This window comes from Columba livia, chromosome 1 (assembly GCF_036013475.1).
Source record: "Columba livia isolate bColLiv1 breed racing homer chromosome 1, bColLiv1.pat.W.v2, whole genome shotgun sequence".
Classification (NCBI taxonomy): domain Eukaryota; kingdom Metazoa; phylum Chordata; class Aves; order Columbiformes; family Columbidae; genus Columba; species Columba livia.
In genome coordinates this window covers 63888477-63905495 of record NC_088602.1, presented here as the reverse complement: position 1 = coordinate 63905495, position 17019 = coordinate 63888477, and the positions used below count along the sequence as shown (strand labels likewise).

General features: G+C 41.1%; 1 protein-coding gene and 1 long non-coding RNA gene across 9 annotated transcripts in view; one reads left to right on the top strand and one right to left on the bottom strand.

Moving 5' to 3' along the window:
* The first annotated feature begins 5 nt into the window (after positions 1-5).
* On the top strand, positions 6-11964 carry LOC135579163 (uncharacterized). Its single transcript, XR_010471738.1, has 2 exons — positions 6-6592; positions 7872-11964. It is a non-coding gene; the product is annotated as an uncharacterized LOC135579163 (long non-coding RNA).
* Positions 11965-12387: 423 nt separating this feature from the next.
* Positions 12388-17019, bottom strand: part of ATP11A (ATPase phospholipid transporting 11A) — a 129520-nt gene continuing 124888 nt past the window's right edge. For 6 of the 8 annotated variants that reach the window (XM_065059072.1, XM_065059119.1, XM_065059108.1 and 3 more), the window contains one exon: positions 12388-16581. In XM_065059072.1, coding sequence (XP_064915144.1) covers positions 16324-16581 — 258 coding nt within the window. In that variant the 3' untranslated portion in view covers positions 12388-16323. The remainder of the gene's footprint in view (positions 16582-17019) is intronic. The other 2 variants (XM_065059098.1, XM_065059091.1) reach the window with 2 other exon arrangements.

Here is a 17019-nt window from a genome sequence, read left to right as displayed (position 1 = left end):
TGCGGGGGGAGCGGAGAGGGGCTGCCTTTTGTCAGGGCCCTGCTCCTCTCCCCGGCCCCGGCACCCCCACCCCGTGCGTGCTCCCGGGGGAGGCGGCCGGCGGCCCTTTGTGTGGCGGGGTGAGGAAGGGGAGCGAAGCGGAGCGCTCCTCCCCACCCTGGGGCCCGCCGGCCGCGCTTCCCTTGAGCACCTGTAACGCCGCTCCTACCCGCCGCCAGTGCCGGCCCCCGCCAGGCCGAAAACTTGGGTCGCGCCGCCGCGGGGGCGAACCCGGTTCCGAGAGGGACCCGCACGCAGCGGCCCGTTAGCGGTTTTGGTTTTTTTTTGGCAGGGGAAAGCGGAGTTAACCCGAGGGCTCAGCTGCACTTGTCCTTCGCGGGCACCGACAGGTACGAGCTGGAGCTGGAGCCGGAGCCTGGGGCGGCGGGGCGGGCGGTGCCGCTTCGACCGCCCGGCGGCGAAAGGCTGGGGGAGGCACCGCCGCCTGCCAGCGGTGAGCCCGGGTTACAAAGCGCAGGTGTTCGCCAGGTAGGAATAAATGTCGGAGTTGGGGTGTTCACGTGCATTTTTTCAGGAAAAGGAGTCATTTCCAGGCAAGCGGTTACAACCTGTGGGAGCATCGCCTCATCTTTTTGGGAAACTGCATCAACTAAAAGTAGCGGCACGGAGGTGGGGCCTGGCAGAGCCATGCGAAAGTTTCGCAGCCTGGGTTCTGACGTTTCCTGGTCTTTCAGTGCTTGCCTTCTAGCGTTTTATTTTGCTTTTATCAGGATGTGTATGCAAAGGTAACAGCGTTTTTAGTGTTTATAGCTTGATCGGACAATCAAACAGCTGGAAGTGTATTAGACAGTTTACCCATTATGAAAAACAAACAAAAATCCCCCAAGCAACCAACAGTGGGTATTTGCTTTCTTATTTGAATACCCCTGAATTCTAAAAACTTTGCCTGTAAGCAGAATAGCCTATTGCATGTGCTTTTGTGTGCAGGACATATAAACATGTGGAAAACAGGTGCTGCAGAGAAGGTTTGCGCTTTAGGGGCAGCACCCAAGATGTATGTTTAACTCTGACCACACAGACTTTCCCAGTCCCTTCTCCTCTCACATTGTCAGTGCTCTTTTAGGTCACAGGTCTCTACATCCCTGCTGCAGCAGCAGTGGGTTACATTCATGGAAACCAAACCACGGGTTTCAGGAGCTAAATTTTTCAGGAAGAGTATTCCAGGACCAAGGACGAATGGGGGTTACTACAGACATGTAGGTGCCTGTGTATTTTAAGCTATTTTTAGCAACGTCAGTCATATCCATGTATTGCTTGGCACCTTCTTGGATGAGAGGCATCTGATTTTTTGAAGTGTATCAGATGACAGAGAGATGCTGGGTACTTTTGTCTTCTTAATAACTAGAAATGCTCTTTCTTAAAGCCAGGCGACCCAACGTAGTGTCAGGAAATGGCTTACAGAAACAACGGGTAATATCTAGTGGCTTCTTACGGTAGCTTAACCCAAAGCGGAGGTCAAACAGAACCTGAGATGCAAGTAGCTAATCAAGTCAACAGCAGCCATGCTCTGTTCTCCATGAGATATGTGCCATAAGAAAGGGTGACCCTGTGACAGTTAACTACAAGAGAGAGGACTCTGCAGAGAGAAAGTGTAGATTCAGATAAATCACTATTTTTTTTTTTTCAGTACCGCACAAGAACATTTTCAGTGTTGGTTAAAAAGATCTGGTTGGTCATCCAGGGAAAAGGGCCGGTTAATGATGACATGAAAGAGGAGAGAGGACTCCTTAATTTGGAAATACTGTCAAAAAGAGCTTTGAAAGAAGAATCTGTGGAGCACAAGGGAGACATCAATAAAAGATGCAATTTTAATTTCAGTTCTGCTTTGTGTTGCAAGCACTTTTTGATCTCTGTCCCTATAGCAGTAAACTAAACGGGGGTAGGGTTCAGACTCAAACTGTGGCACATGGTTGTCCTCTGTCCTCTTTCCGTGGTGCTGGTGTCCCCAGGGTGGTTTCACCCCAGCCACCTACCAGTCTCTGAAGCCATTCCCAGCACATCTCGTGGGCCGGTGTGAGCCAGAGGCCGTTCCCGGCAGACCGCCTGCGTGCAGTTGACCTCTGTCGGCAGATAAGAGTTTAGCTGTGCGTATGCAAGCCGTGTTGTGCCAGCTGGTTTCCGTGCCAAAGGACAGTTCCTGACCTGCTTTATTTGCTAGTAGAAACATGAGGTTTTGGACTTTTGTGATCCCTGCTGTGTTATGTGTCAAAGCAGAACCTTAGGCACTGGCTGGTTGCAAGCAATGAGAAGTCAGACAAGAGGGACCGAGCATTTTTTGATTTAGCAGGATTTCTGCAGAATCTTTGCTTGACAGAAGATACAGTTGTGTTGGCTAGCAGTATCAGAATTTATAGAAGAAATTAATTTAGTTACAAAGAGTCTCTCCTTGGTTTTCTCAAAAGTTATTTCTTCTGCATTAAATATAACACCGCCTTTGAAAATAATGCTATATTCCATGGAAAATACTCTTTTGTTCCAGATATGCCAAGAAGCTGGGGTGAATTTCGGCAGGGAAGCAGTTAAGTTTCAGGCAAATGTCAAGAACAAATGGCATTTAGGGGTTTTGAAGAAATTAATAAAGAAAATAACTAAGCCACTAGAGTAAATGTGTTCTTTCAGTTTATGACAGCTGAAGGTAAAGGGGATTGTAATGAGGCTGAAATATCTTGAGATATCCATCCTAAATAGGAGGAGTAGGGTGGGATTCCTAAGAATTGTAAATCAGCAAAATATTATGACAAAAATTGTACCACAGAGCACCTCCTTCAAATGCATGTACATTGTGTTTCTGGTGCTCTGACATTGTGAAAATGCTATAAATAAATATGGGGTGGGTTTGCTTTTTTTTTTTTTTTCTTTTTTTTTCAACTTTTCAGCTCAAACAAAAGCTGGGATGAGAAAGCCCGGAAGGATCTAACAGATGCCGAGGTGCTGGACTTGCTCATCAATTGCACAGAATTTGCAGGCTATGAATGGATAAACTCTGCCAGGTATTTGAGACTTGCTGGTGTAGCTGCGCTTTGGGAGTCAGGCTGGGAAGATTAACTTCTCCTGGTCTAGTGCCCAGTGCCTATTGCTAAGAGCATCTTTCTTACAAGGAGAGACTGAGAGAGCTGGGTCTGTTCAGCCTGGAGAAGAGAAGGCTGAGAGGGGACCTCATCGATGCTCATAAATATCTCAAGGGTGGGTGTCAAGAGGATGGGACCAGGCTCCTTTCAGTGGTGCCCAATGACAGGATGAGGGGCAACAGGCACAGACTGAAGCACAGGAGGTTCCATCTGAATATGAGGAGAAACTTCTTTACTCTGAGGGTGCCAGAGCACTGTAACAGGCTGCCCAGAGAGGCTGGGGAGTCTCCTCTGGAGACATTCAAAACCCACCTGGACACATTCCTGAGTGATCTGCTCTAGATGAACCTGCTTTAGGAGGTGGGTTGGACTGGATGATCTCCAGAGGTCCTTTCCAACCCCAACCATTCTGTGATTCTGTGAACACTGTAAAATATGATTTACCTTAAATTGTAAGGAGTAAGAAGAGGTGTACAAAGGTATCTAAACAGATAGTCATTACTTTGTGTCCTGTGCAGTCTGGTGTGATTCTACATGCACATATTTCAAGCAAGAGCAGAATTATGGTGCTATAGAAAGAAGTTCTCTTAGTATGAGCTGCACCTGTTTCTGCCAGTTAAGTCTGGAGGGGCTACAAAATGACAACAGGTTGGTTTTCAGGGAGAGATTACATCAATTGTGTCTATCAAATATCTGAGACCTTTCTTTATTAACAACTGGTCTGAGCCATGCCTTGTACAGAATCACAAACTGTATGTAAATTCAAAGTAATCTACTGTGAAAAAAATATGCAGAAAATTAAGCCTCAGAGCTGTTATTTGGAGAAGTTCTCCAGGGTATGTTGGGAAGATTTCTGAAACACGATGAGAAGAAAATAGTGATGATTGTCCACAGGGAAGAGGAAATTGAAAAAAAATATACTGACAATAATTCTCTTTTTTTAATAACTGTGGCAGAGCAGTTGAGATATGTATAATAAAGTGCTGGGATTAATGATTTATTAGTGGTAAATATAATGGAAATATGATAAAGTGGGAAAAGGAAGACCCCGGGCTTGATAGAATCCCATTGGTAGGCTGCACAATTCCATGTTTTTACAAGATGTGAGCAAAATATGTTACCAGAAAACATAGCCTGCCTTCTTATTACACCGTGAACATTAACAAACATGACTCACAGGCTCAGGGGACACCATGCAATGATACTCTGCTTTCTGATGGTATAAAGTATCTCCAGAAATTCCTTCTCTGGTATGAAAAATTTACCTTAATGCAAATCCTAAGAACTCACTAAAAGTACCAGCAGTCTCTACATAAATAATAGAAAGACTCTTGACTTCAGGGTTATTCTATGGCTGAAAATTCAAGCTGGATGTGCTAGAAATACCAGCGTAGCCTGTAGTAGTCCTTTTAGGCTGTAGCAGGTTAGATGTTATCAAAGGGCACTACTGAAGATTCAGCTTGTTATGGCTGGGTGATCCTTTCGTGCCCACCAGAGTTTTTGATGACACACAGGCCAGTTGTCATAACAAATGGGACTGTGTGGAAAGGAATTGGTTTGGGGAGGAATCAAATGGACAAGACTCTCAGATGTGTGCATTGACTAGGAAGAAAGCTGTTTGGCTACAAGGAAAAATAAATGTGCATACCAACTGTTCTTTGATACCCTTCCTGAACTCACTTGATCAAAAAGCAGCGTACAGGCTTGGAAGCTTTAAAAACCAGATGGTGGACTGGGAGACTTCTGAAGCATTGTCACAATCTGTGTGAGGACACATGGGGTTCTGGAGATGAAGTCATTCATTGTAAGTCTTCTATCATTTATTACCATGATCCCCTGAGCTAGTCACTGGAGCAAAAGTGAAGATACACTCCAGTCTTGTAAGATGTAAGAGGAATGAATAAAGCAGGCAGAAAACTACCTCCAGGGAATCAGCTGAGAGAGGGGAATCCTGTGGTGGGACCTTCCTGTTGGAGGGTAGTAGGAAATCTGTAGCAGCAGGAACAGGGAAACCATAGCTAACATGGAGGAAGACTCTTAATTTATATTGCTCCAATAAGTCAAGTTAGAAACTCTGAACTCCTTTGAAATTCAAAAAGGGGTTTTCTGTGTTTGGTTTGTTGGTTGGTTTGGTTTGGGTTTTTTTTGTTGTTTGTTTGTTTTGGTTTGTTTTGTGGGGTGGTTGTTGTTGTTTTCATTCTAATCAAACCAGTGCTTTGTGGGAAGCATCAGCAGCACAAAGCAGGCGGTGTTTGCGCACCTGATGCTTGCCATAGCTTCCCTGCACAGCAGAGCTTCCAGATGGGAGAGCTAGGTATGGCTCTCCCTGAGCAACACAATCTCAAAGGCCTGGCACGAGACAGAAGACGATTTCCCACAGGCCCGGGGAAATCTACAGAGTGAGCATCTCCCTGTACACTGATTTAGCAAATGTGAGATTTCTAGCAAATTCATGCTGGAAGTGACCGTGGAAATTCTGTTGTGTTTTTTTCCTCAGTGGTTGGCACAGAATCAGACTCTTGCAACTTCTAGTGCTTGTAAAGCATGTGTGATGTGTGCAGCATATGATTCTCTTTCCTGTCCTCCCTTCCTTCCATTTGGGGTGTTAAGAGTCAGGCCAGTCCTCTCTTTAGCAGTCCCACAGTCGTTAAAGGTGCTGGGAGGACTGGGAGATCCTCCTGTAACCCCGAGCGTGGAATACATCTAAACGGAAGGAAGAAGATTCCCTGGCTAGAGACCAGGGGACTCTAAAGATGCTTAGGTCCTACAAAACCCCACAGCTTCAGGCTGCAAGGTCCAGACCTTGTGAGATAAATAAGATTAGTCCTAATCTGTGTATTGGGGACAGACGCGGCCACAAGCAATACAAGTCATGTGGGAGGACGAAGCTGTAAGTCCATCCTGCTAATGGCTTGTACAAGAGCCCCAAATTCTACCTTCAGTCTTCACGTTTCAAATTTTGCATGTCTGTGTCTTTGTTGTCATAATGACAGAAGGTACTGAGAATATTTTGTCTTTGTTTTCTTGGACATAGATGCAAATCATCCTTTGCCATGTATGTTTTCATTCTCTTCTAGTTGATTTTTTTCTTGGCTTTCCCAAGAGTTTTAAAAAGCTTGTTAATGGAGTTCATTGTGCTTATATTGGGCACTGTTAGACAGTAAAGAGATTTTTAATGTGTGACAACTAAATACAATACATGCTAAAGGGCTTGGGCTGAATGTCATGATTGAAAGTATGTTGTATGTACTATTTGTTCTTACTCTCAGTGCAGCATCCAACACAGAATCTTCTGCTGGCTGTAGTGGCAGCTTAGACACCTGCATTGTACACACAGAACTCTCAGTGCCTGAACCTGAACCTCACGCTTCACCAAGCTGGATCATATTTTGATGTTGAGTTGTGCAAATACTCAGCTCTCACTTAATTCCTGCCTTAACTTATGCAGAGAAGAGGCAGAGAAGGTGGGTGGAAAAGTTCCTGGGACAAGAAACAAGGTGGCTTTGGTCTGCAGTGTGTAAGAAAGGGCTTTCAAAGTTGCAACGTGTTGCTGTCTGTTCTGTGAGAAACAGAAACTGCAGATCAGAGTTTTGGGCTGTGCACCATAAACCAGCCAAATAGTGCATCATCATAATGGTGTAAACCAATAGTTAAGGAAAGTGTTTTGGGACCAGACAAAACCATGGATTTTCTTTAAAAATATTACTAAGGAAGAGCTGTTAGGTTTTGACTACATCCAGTGTGGTGGTAGAGAATAAATGGCTTTGCAATGTGTAAACCCTATTAGAAGAGCAGTGTAACGTGGCAGTAAGATGTAACGTCTGTGAAACAGTAATGTAGAAGACGAGTTGCAGGCAGATGTTCAAAATGGATGGTTATCAGATTGGCAGGTCAATCCATGTGAGGTGATGACTGAACTCTACTGTGCATCTGTGAAATTTATTTTTATGCCGCTAGAATAGTTTCCTTATTCCCAAACCAACATATTTTAATATAGCATCCATAGTCTCCACACACAGACGATGATAAGACAGATAAGAGTATCATGGGTTCTATAGTGCAGTGCCTGGCAGCAGCCTTCTGGGCTTTTCACATTACAAATACTTTGCTCCTTAAATCAGCAGGATTCCAAACATACTGTCTTGGCTCAATACCTGGATAAAAAATTAATTATGATAAATCAGAACTGTTAAGTGTGCACCTCTGAGAAGTCAGGGGAATCTTCATAAATTGAAGCAGTTAAAAAGTTAATAGGGTGGTTGGATATTAACCTCACGAAAAACATGAGTGCCTTCTAGAAACCAATTATTTCTAAAACAGCTCTTAAAACCATTTGAGAAGTGGAGACTTCTCAAATGAGCAGATTAGTTGCCAGTCAAATTTAGATAATCTCTCAACTTTCTCTATTTCAGTGTTCGTACAAATTTGGAAAAAGAGTTGGCAGACGGTTCTCATGAACTGCATCTGGAAATACAAGATGCCAAAATTCAATGCATGACTATTATTCAGATAGTCTATGATGTAACGATTCGTAGCCTCAGGATAGTGGCATATTGTCCACTATTAGTTGAAGAATATAATTGTGATTGATGCAGAACCAGATTAGTATGAAGAAAATGTATATTTGGATAAGAATTTGCTTAGGGGGTGCGTGGTATTAGAATTTAAATAGCTATGCCCTTTCTGTGTTACCTTCAAATCTTTAGGTATGTATGAAAATGGACCTTTTCTCTTGTCTTACAGATAGCATCGCTCTTAAAAAAATTCTCCCTGAAGATCCTGAAATGTGTGAGTTGTCAGGTAATGTGTCACTTGAGCCAAAATTATAGGATACAGGTAGTTTGCAGTAAACTCAGTGGGTTAAAAATTCCTTTTTTCCAATACTTTCAAATCACAACTTTTATAATTTAAAAAAATATTGAAAGAGTCCTGTGAGACCATATATCCTTTTTGAGCAACTAGCATTAATGGACTCAGAGGGAGGGTTAATTTCCAAAGCATGCACCATTTTATTCGAGTAAAGGACAGATAAACTTGAGTCTTAATTTTCTTGGAAAAAGACCTGGGAAAAGCAACAGAGCTGGATGCAGGAGGGAGGTAAGAGAGATTATGTCCCACACAAAATTCACCGGGGGATGTGGTGAGGGGGAACAGATTGTGGTGTTTGTGTGCACGTTCAAATATTTCTTGGATAGCAGCAACCAAGGCAGTAACCATTGTGGTGGTGACCGTGTTGCTTCTCATCTGCTGGTTTGTCCGCTGAATGCTGCTCTGAGACAGCACAGAAAAGAGAGATCTGCCTTGTTATCTCCTGTGGGACTGTGCTTTGCTCAAACGTGGATGGAACAGTTTCCTTCTTTCAGAATGGAGCATGGAGAACTAAAACACACTGCTGGGGAAAGGGAGCTACCCCAGCACAGCAGGTATTAGATAAGAGGCAAGAAAGGGGAGGTACAAACATATGTATCCCATTTGTTACTTATAGGGAAAACAAGAGTTGAGCAGGCGTTAAAGACTGAAGCCCTTATCAAACTCTCAGAATAGACAATTGTAAGCTACATACCATTTGGGGTTAGTTTTTTGCACATGCACATTTTTTTACTTACCCAGATGTGTGTGCCCAGCTAACCAGCTCTTAACTGTGTATGCTCACTTTTCTTCTTTTTTTTCTCTAAGTTCCTACTGGCAGTCAAAGCAGTTGCTGTTCTCTGAATTCCCCCAAACTCTTTGGTTATCCCCCAGTCAGCACATCAGACTGCCCACAGTGCAGCACTCAAGTACCGTGTGCAGTTTTGGGCTACTCACCATGGATGGTTCCATCCCGGCCAGTTTCTTGCAGTACAGAGATGCACAGACACTGCCCTTGGGACACCCTAATACATAATTTGGGCTTTCTAGGAAGAGTCACTTAAAAGCCAAGTGAATCCTAGCTGTTACTGAGTTGCGTCACGGCATCAGCATTAAGTTTTGTGGTCTTGTGCCTGAAATCCCTTAGGAAGTAAGGTCTGTCTTTCTGGACTATAATTTTATCAGAATGAAAGGTAACATGGTATGTCCTCATAGCTGGGAATAAACAGTTAGACTTCAACCTAATTAATATTGACAAATTTCTCTAGCTATACAGTTTAAAATCATATTTGAAGCAAGCTGCTCAGCACTTCCTAGAAGAATACTTTTCTAGGCTAGTGACTTTGTTGGCAGTATTTTCTGAAATAAAAGCCAGAATAGCACTTGATGGTCTTGAACCTTGGACCAGGATTTGTTTTCCTTCTTTTCTAAAACTGTTTATTAGATTGCAAGATCGAGCTTTCGAATTTGGTTAACATTTCAGTGTGAAGTATCTTTACAAAACATGTTTAAAATCTCAAGGTAAGTGTTGATGTGTGGTTTTGAACAACAATTAGTATTGTTTTTCTTGTTAAGAAGAAGTGGCACACCAGCTTTTCCCACGTTAAATAAGGAGACTGGATGTTAACAGTTCTTCCTGATACAAACAGGGAGCCTCTGAAGCTGGCAGGACACTGCACCGTATATATTTTTAAAAGCTTAATATACCATGAAATTTCTTAATCAAAATGAATAATGGAAAACAAAAACAAATCTTTTAGTAGTTTAAAACTGAATGCTCCTCCTATTTGTCTCCTTTAAATGGAAAATAAATTATTAACAGTCTCTGCTATTAATTTACTGTAGACTCACCAGTTAAAAAGAACTTATCACACACTGCCATTTCCTGATAAACACATCTAAACCTGGATAGGCGACATTAGGCATCAGATAAACTGTTTTGTGTAACAAAATGAGTCAACGGCTGTATTTTTTAGCCCTGTCCTATCATTTCACTGTGCAAATGAAGCCTTTGAATAGCTATGACTTTTGCTTTAGCATTTGAATGAAATTAGAATGAAAAGACCTGTAAGTATGTGTAATGGAAACGCACAACAACAAAGCTTTATTAGAATGGTCAAATAACATTTTGAAATTCCTGAAGAGCGTCACTTGAGGAAATCTGAATACTCAGAAAACAAAACCAAGAAACTTGAGTCTGTCTCAAACATATGGTCAATGGGGCAGAGTCTAGTTGGAGGCCTGTATCTAGTGGAGTGCCTCAAGGATCAGTACTGGGACCAGTATTATTCAATATATTCATCAATTACTTGGATGAGGGACTAGAATACACTGTCAGCAAGTTTGCTGATGACACCAAGCTGGGAGGAGTGGCTGACATGCCAGAAGGCTGTGCTGCCATCCAGCGAGTCCTGGACAGGCTGGAGAGTTGGGCGGGGAAAAATTAAATGAAATATGACAAGAGCAAGTGTAGAGTCTTGCATCTGGACAGGAGCAACCTCAGGTTCCAGTATAAGTTGGGGAATGACCTTTTAGAGAGCAGCGTAGGGGAAAGGGACCTGGGGATCCTGGTGGACAGCAGGATGACCATGAGCCAGCATTGTGCCCTTGTGGCCAGGAAGGCCAATGGCATCCTGGGGTGCATTAGAAGGGGGTGGTTAGTAGGTCGAGAGAGGTTCTTCTCCCCCTCTACTCTGCCCTGGTGAGACCACACCTGGAATATTGTGTCCAGTTCTGGGCCCCTCAGTTCCAGAAGGACAGGGAACTGCTGGAGAGAGTCCAGCACAGGGCAACAAAGATGTTTAAGGGAGTGGAGCACCTCCCTTATGAAGAAAGGCTGAGGGAGTTGGGTCTCTTTAGTTTGGAGGAGACTGAGGGGTGACCTTATTAATGTTTATAAATATATAAAGGGTGAGTGTCAGGAGGATGGAGCCAGGCTCTTCTCGGCAACAACCAATGGTAAGACAGGGTAATGGGTTCAAACTGGAACACAAGAGGTTCCACTTAAATATGAGAAGAAACTTCTTCACAGTGAGGCTGCCAGAGCACTGGAACAGGCTGCCCAGGGATGTTGTGGAGTCTCCTACTCTGGAGATGTCCAAACCCCGCCTGGACATGTTCCTGTGTAACCTCATCTAGGTGTTCCTGCTCCAGCATGGGGATTGGACTAGATGATCTTTCGAGGTCCCTTCCAATCCCTGACATTCTGTGATTAACTTCAGGATTTTATGCAGCAGTATGGCATATATTGCAGGAAAAAAAAATGTAGTCTCATTGTAGAATACAGGAAACAGTTTCCAATTAAATCTACAATGTAACTTACTAAAAGAGCATAAAGGAAGCTGAAGGAGCTAATGGAAAACATAAGGTATTCTATCAAGAATACTGTTCAGACACTACTAACTTTCTATTCTTTTATCCTCAAATAAGTAAACATATTTTTACATGCAAAATAAAAAGTTGTGTACTTATGATGTATTTTGTTCCTCTTACTACTGTGTTCCTCCTAAAATTCAGATGCATCATCATGTTTTTACCAAAACATTTTCAATTTAATATTCCTATCTAATTGCAATTTATACATTTTTTCTTCATGGCATGAAAAAAGGGAAAATCATCTTCCATATTTACCTTTTCCCCTCAAACTACCTCCTCCAGAAGCTCATTCAGTCGAACCACAAAATTTCTTGACGTACAAAAAAAGGACATAGGTGCAATATGCTTGTATTGACATATAAATATAAGAATCTGTTACTCTGAAATCTTTATAACAGAAAGTGCAAAATGAATATACAAGCTACGTGCCTATGGATTCTACGTAGCCTCAGTGTGGAAGAGGACGGCACCCGAGCTGCCGCTCTGACCTGCTCTGCAGGGCCTTTCCAGGACACTTCAGCCCGACTGCCTCGATGCACCATATTGTCTGTGATGGGTTTGCAGAGACAAAGTCCCATAATATTGTAATGCCAAATGAAAGAAAATGATGGTATTTCTGTGCACTCAGTCTCTTTTGTAAGAATCTGTAAACACTGCTACCAATTTGGATGGCAAAGCAAATTATTTTCACCTTTAACTCCGTTTTTTTAAATCGCCAACATTACAAAAGAAAGGAGAAATAGCTCTGGGTACCCCGTGCAGCAGAACCATAAGGAAATACAGATCTTCCCATGTGCAGCTTACAAGTTTAGTTTGTGTAGAACTTCAGCACTTACCCAGCCTTGGCGGGGGGAACAAAGCTCTCCTGGCTGGGCACCAATTCCTGTTGGCTTTGCACCAAACTCCACCCCCTGTTCATGTTCTAGCCTCCTCCAAATTTCCCGTTTGTTAGCTTGCTTTTTTAGCTGGCTACATATCCTCTGAAAATTAATGTGACTAAAAGCATGCTCAGTAACAGAACCAAACACTCATGCCATTTTCTGCTATCTACTGACATTTTATTACCGACTACTATGAAACCATCTCTTATTCATACTAGAATTATTTTAATTATTTGTGAACAAACTTGAAACGGTCTTGAATGTTTATATTTATTGCAAGCAGATTCATGTCTCCTGCTTCTATATTCTACATAAGGATCCAAAACGTGACTGAATATAAACAAGTTATATTTGTTTATCTACAGAAATTAGAGTTAAAAATAGCACTGAAAAGAAACTTTACAGTAATGTATTCACACACTGACTCTTCAAATCAAATAAATGAAGTGGTATAGGAAAACCTAAACATTAGATTGGAAGGCTGATTTATTTTCAAATAAATGCACCTATAATAGTACAATTAAAAGTAAGCGTCAGTATTTGGTGCTGATGACTACAGACATCTTTAATGTTTAATGCACAGATAACTACCCCCCAGCCCCCACACAGAACCTTTCGCAGATTCTACTTTACATTAGATCGTGAAATGACATTCAAAAAGCAATGTGTACATCACACAGAACTTGTGTCAGAGACAAAGCAGATTAAAATTCCGTGAATTTTCATAAGGTAAAAAATTAAAGCTATATGAACAGATTTTTAGATTATTCTTGCAAAGTAGAATCACATACTTTTTCACTTTCATAATACTTTCACAAATTTCCATTAAAGCTTTTAAACAGAGACAGTAGCATGAGCACAACGATCCCACTGGCTTCCAAAAGAAAAGTAGTGCAGTTGCTCAATTCAGCAATTTTTCCTTTTATATTTGCAAGCCAGTTGGGTCAAGACAAACAGGCTAATGCAAGCAAGAAAGTAAACTGTAAGCTTTTACATTAAGTGGCTGAACAAACAATTATCGTACATGGTAAAACAAAACAGATCTTTTGCCACAAGCCACTGCAGGAATATATGAACTTCAGTGGCCAGAAAGCTCGAAATACTTTCAAAGTCTTCACATACATTTGGTTAGCGCTTACCAGTTTCAAGACATTTATAGAAGCAGTTATGGAGACACTATGCTGTTAAAGCTGCAACAATTTAAACAAGGCAAGTTAGGAAGTTACAGAGATTTTTACACTTTTCCCTGTCCTGTTTTTCTTTAGTACATAAAAATCTGTCTCCTTTCGGTGTCCCCTCCATAATAAAATATTCTAATTCATTGTGATCTAACTTCTACTTCTTCATCTTTGTACTGTCTGATCCATTTGCAGCAGAACTCCAAGTTAGCACCTGCTGCAGTGGACTAGGTTTGCGTGGCAATAGTAACAGGGACTGAAGCAAAAGCACATCGAGTGAAACCGAGTTGATGTTATGGGGTTTTTTTTTCATTAAACAGTCAATTTGAACAAACAAACAGTACCAACTTTTAAGGTAAAAGTATTGCTAAATCAAAGCAGAAACTTCCACTTAAATTCAAGCTTTCTTTCTCCTCCAGAAAATGAGACATTGAACTAAAATTTCTCAAGCACTTACACAGGCGTTTCAGCTTGAATAACGTTGACGGTAATGTCTAAGTGCAAGGCTACATGAAGTTTGCAATGAACTGCTTTGTTAGTAGGCAGAACAGGAATGCAGCATTTTCAAAAACATCAAGCAAAAATCTCCTTATTTAAGGCCAAAAGATGGAACTCGGAAAAGTAAAAACGCAAGAGGCTTTATAGAGTAAAAACCTAGCAGTAAAAATATAGCACTGAAAGTATAGCATTCTAATCACCGCTATCACAATACCAACAAAACATCAGTAGTTTGGGTGAGACTGACAGAGCAATAGGCCTATATTTCTAATTTGACATTCATTAGAATTTTAACATTCAGCCACAACTCCACTCTAAGCTAAATTTAAGTGGCCAAAACTCATAGGTATAAAAAAAGCCTTCAAAACATATACTTAAAAAAAATAGAAATGGTGTGTTAACAAATGTATGCCTAAAACAGATTTATAAATAGCTACGGTATGAAAAATATTTCAGTGCAAAGGCAGTTTTAAGATTTCTAAAAAATACATTACAAATAATTTTGTAACTACACACAAGAAATTTGTCACCGCTACTGGTATAAAATTTATACCCATATTAACTTTTTAAAAATATATACACCAGTGTTTTATGTAGGGGACGGTTCTAACTGACCAACATTCAAGTCTGCAATGGCAAGTATATGTACACACACCCACACCCCTATGTATGTATGTATTTCAAAATGTTACTGCTATAAGGACATTCTTTGAAACTTAAAAGTGCTACATGTTAAATGGCAAGAATACCTTCATCTGTGGTGCTCAACTTTAGACTCTCTAAAATTCTCTTATCTTTGGTATACTGAAAATTTTACTTTACAATCTCCGCTTGTCCCAGGGCATTGTAATATTTCACTGCTTCTTGAATGCGAAAATCACTCAGAATAATGTGAGGAACATTGCCTAGGAAGTTCTTTTATTAAACAGTCAATTAGTTAGTGAACTATTTTGCCTCTGGTATAACTTTTCTCTGCCACCCTAGTCCATTTGAAAGACAACTAACAATGTCTTGGCCAGGTCTTCCAATAAAGGCTGCAGCTCTGACTCCAAATATCTTGTTTTCACGTTGAAATAAATTTTTAGCTAATGTACTCCCAGAGGTATTTAGTGACTATAGTTATTAACCAGTTCTAACCACCAGGCTGAAAATTCACTGAAATCAGATTGCTCCTTCAGATATTTTTGCACCCCAAAATAAAACACTGGACTAAAGAAACAAGACAAGGACACAGCTAATAGTTGAATTAGTGCAAGGTGACATAAACGTAGCAGAGAAAACAGAAGTGCAAGTTGGCTGTCATTCTTAAAGTAATTGGAACAGAATCCTTGCAAACTAGTTTCCCTATCACCACTACGGTTCAACTATTAGTAAACAGCCGTGTGCCACCTCGTGGTTCGCTTGCAGAAGTTACCAGCTGCGTGCTTTCTAATACACCTACCAAGCCGATTAGCCAGTATTTAACCAGAGACACGTGCACAAAAATATCAAAATTAAGAGGATGCATTCAGATAGTGAAAGACGCTTATTTTGAAAAACAGCTTTTCTTCTTTTAAGGAAAAAAAAAAGTGTCAAAGAAAAGCTTAATATATAATAACTTTCTGCTATGTGTATTTTACAGTCACAGGGTGAGGAAGTAGGAACAGCGTGTAACCTGCATCTTTGAGAAATTCACAAAAACCTTTTAGGCAAAATGCTTACATTCAGTTTTTGAGTAGATATCAACATTGATGATATTCACCTATTTAACAGCCAACTTGACTTCATGTAGCGTTTACACTCTCTACACAGGGATAGCTTTGCCTATCTTGCTAGGGGGGAAAACTAACTGAAAACCAGACATAGCCCTGATTTGGCCACTTACAAGGAAGTGAACATTAGAGAGTGTTTCTTGAAAGCAGATTTGCACAGAGGAAACACCAGTTTGTTCTACAGAAAGAGCAAAGAAAGAAAAAGGACAGAGGAAAATCAGAAACAGCACTTGTTAAATATGCTTTAGGAGACTTTCATTGGAGATAACTGAGGTCATTGCTTCTGGCTGAAAATTAAAACTGTTGATCTCAAAATGTAGGTCACTGACTGAAACTATACAGTTCAAGTAACAAAGAAAATGACTAAAGATGACAGAAGCAGTAAATGCACAAAAGTCTTGACACAGAATGAAGAGAATTTTAGTGCTACCAGTCTCACAGTACCAGACTGTGCAGATTGTTCATTGCTCCAGTAGTTCAAAACATAAAAAGAGGCCTATTGGCCTGGAAGGGTTCATACTTCCAGCTCTTGATCCTGTTTGTCTGAACATTACCTCAGACAGCAAAAGCCACGTACAGTTTAATATATTTCTGTGACATGTTTGTTTCCTGAAAAAAGAAATCAACAAAAATACAGTTTTTAAAGGCTTGACTTGGTGTTCTGTCAAACAGACGTTTCCAAACCTGACCCACTGTAGCGGTAGCCTGCCCTGGAACGGCCCTGCTTATTTGAATAGCCAAAGACAGATGGAAGTACTGAATAATCAATGCCTCTCCAATGCGTAAACATCATTTTTTTAGAATGAGAATTAGACCTTCTTGCTGGGGAATGGCTGCAGTCACTGCTCCTGTATCCTGGGCTTTTCAGACAGGCAAGAGGTGTGAATTCTGAGATGTGTTCCCGACAGTGCCTTGATGCATTCTGTTCAAAGGAAAAATAAAGAAAAAACCCCACAAATACACAGTAAATACATGATTTTGGCACTAGAAGTCTACAGTTGTTTTCTTTCATAGGACAATTGGTATAATAATGCCTTTCACTAGATCACCACTCTGGCTATTTGTTTAATGTAAAGGTATAACCTCTCATGTCACTGAGCAATCAACCACTTTTCAACATGATTAGTTTTATATTAAGACCTACAGAACCAGGCACTGTTTTACATACAATCTCTAAACCTGATAAAGGGCTCTTTAGAAAATAGTTGAGGATACAGTGGACTGCTTTCAAGTTGAATCGTTTAAAATCAGGTTTATATTTCATTTTGCGGTCTCTCCTGGTACATCCTTTTATCTCTGAACTTTTCTTACAGGGAATTTAAAGACAGAACAGATTCATGTACTTTCCTTTGTTAGCACA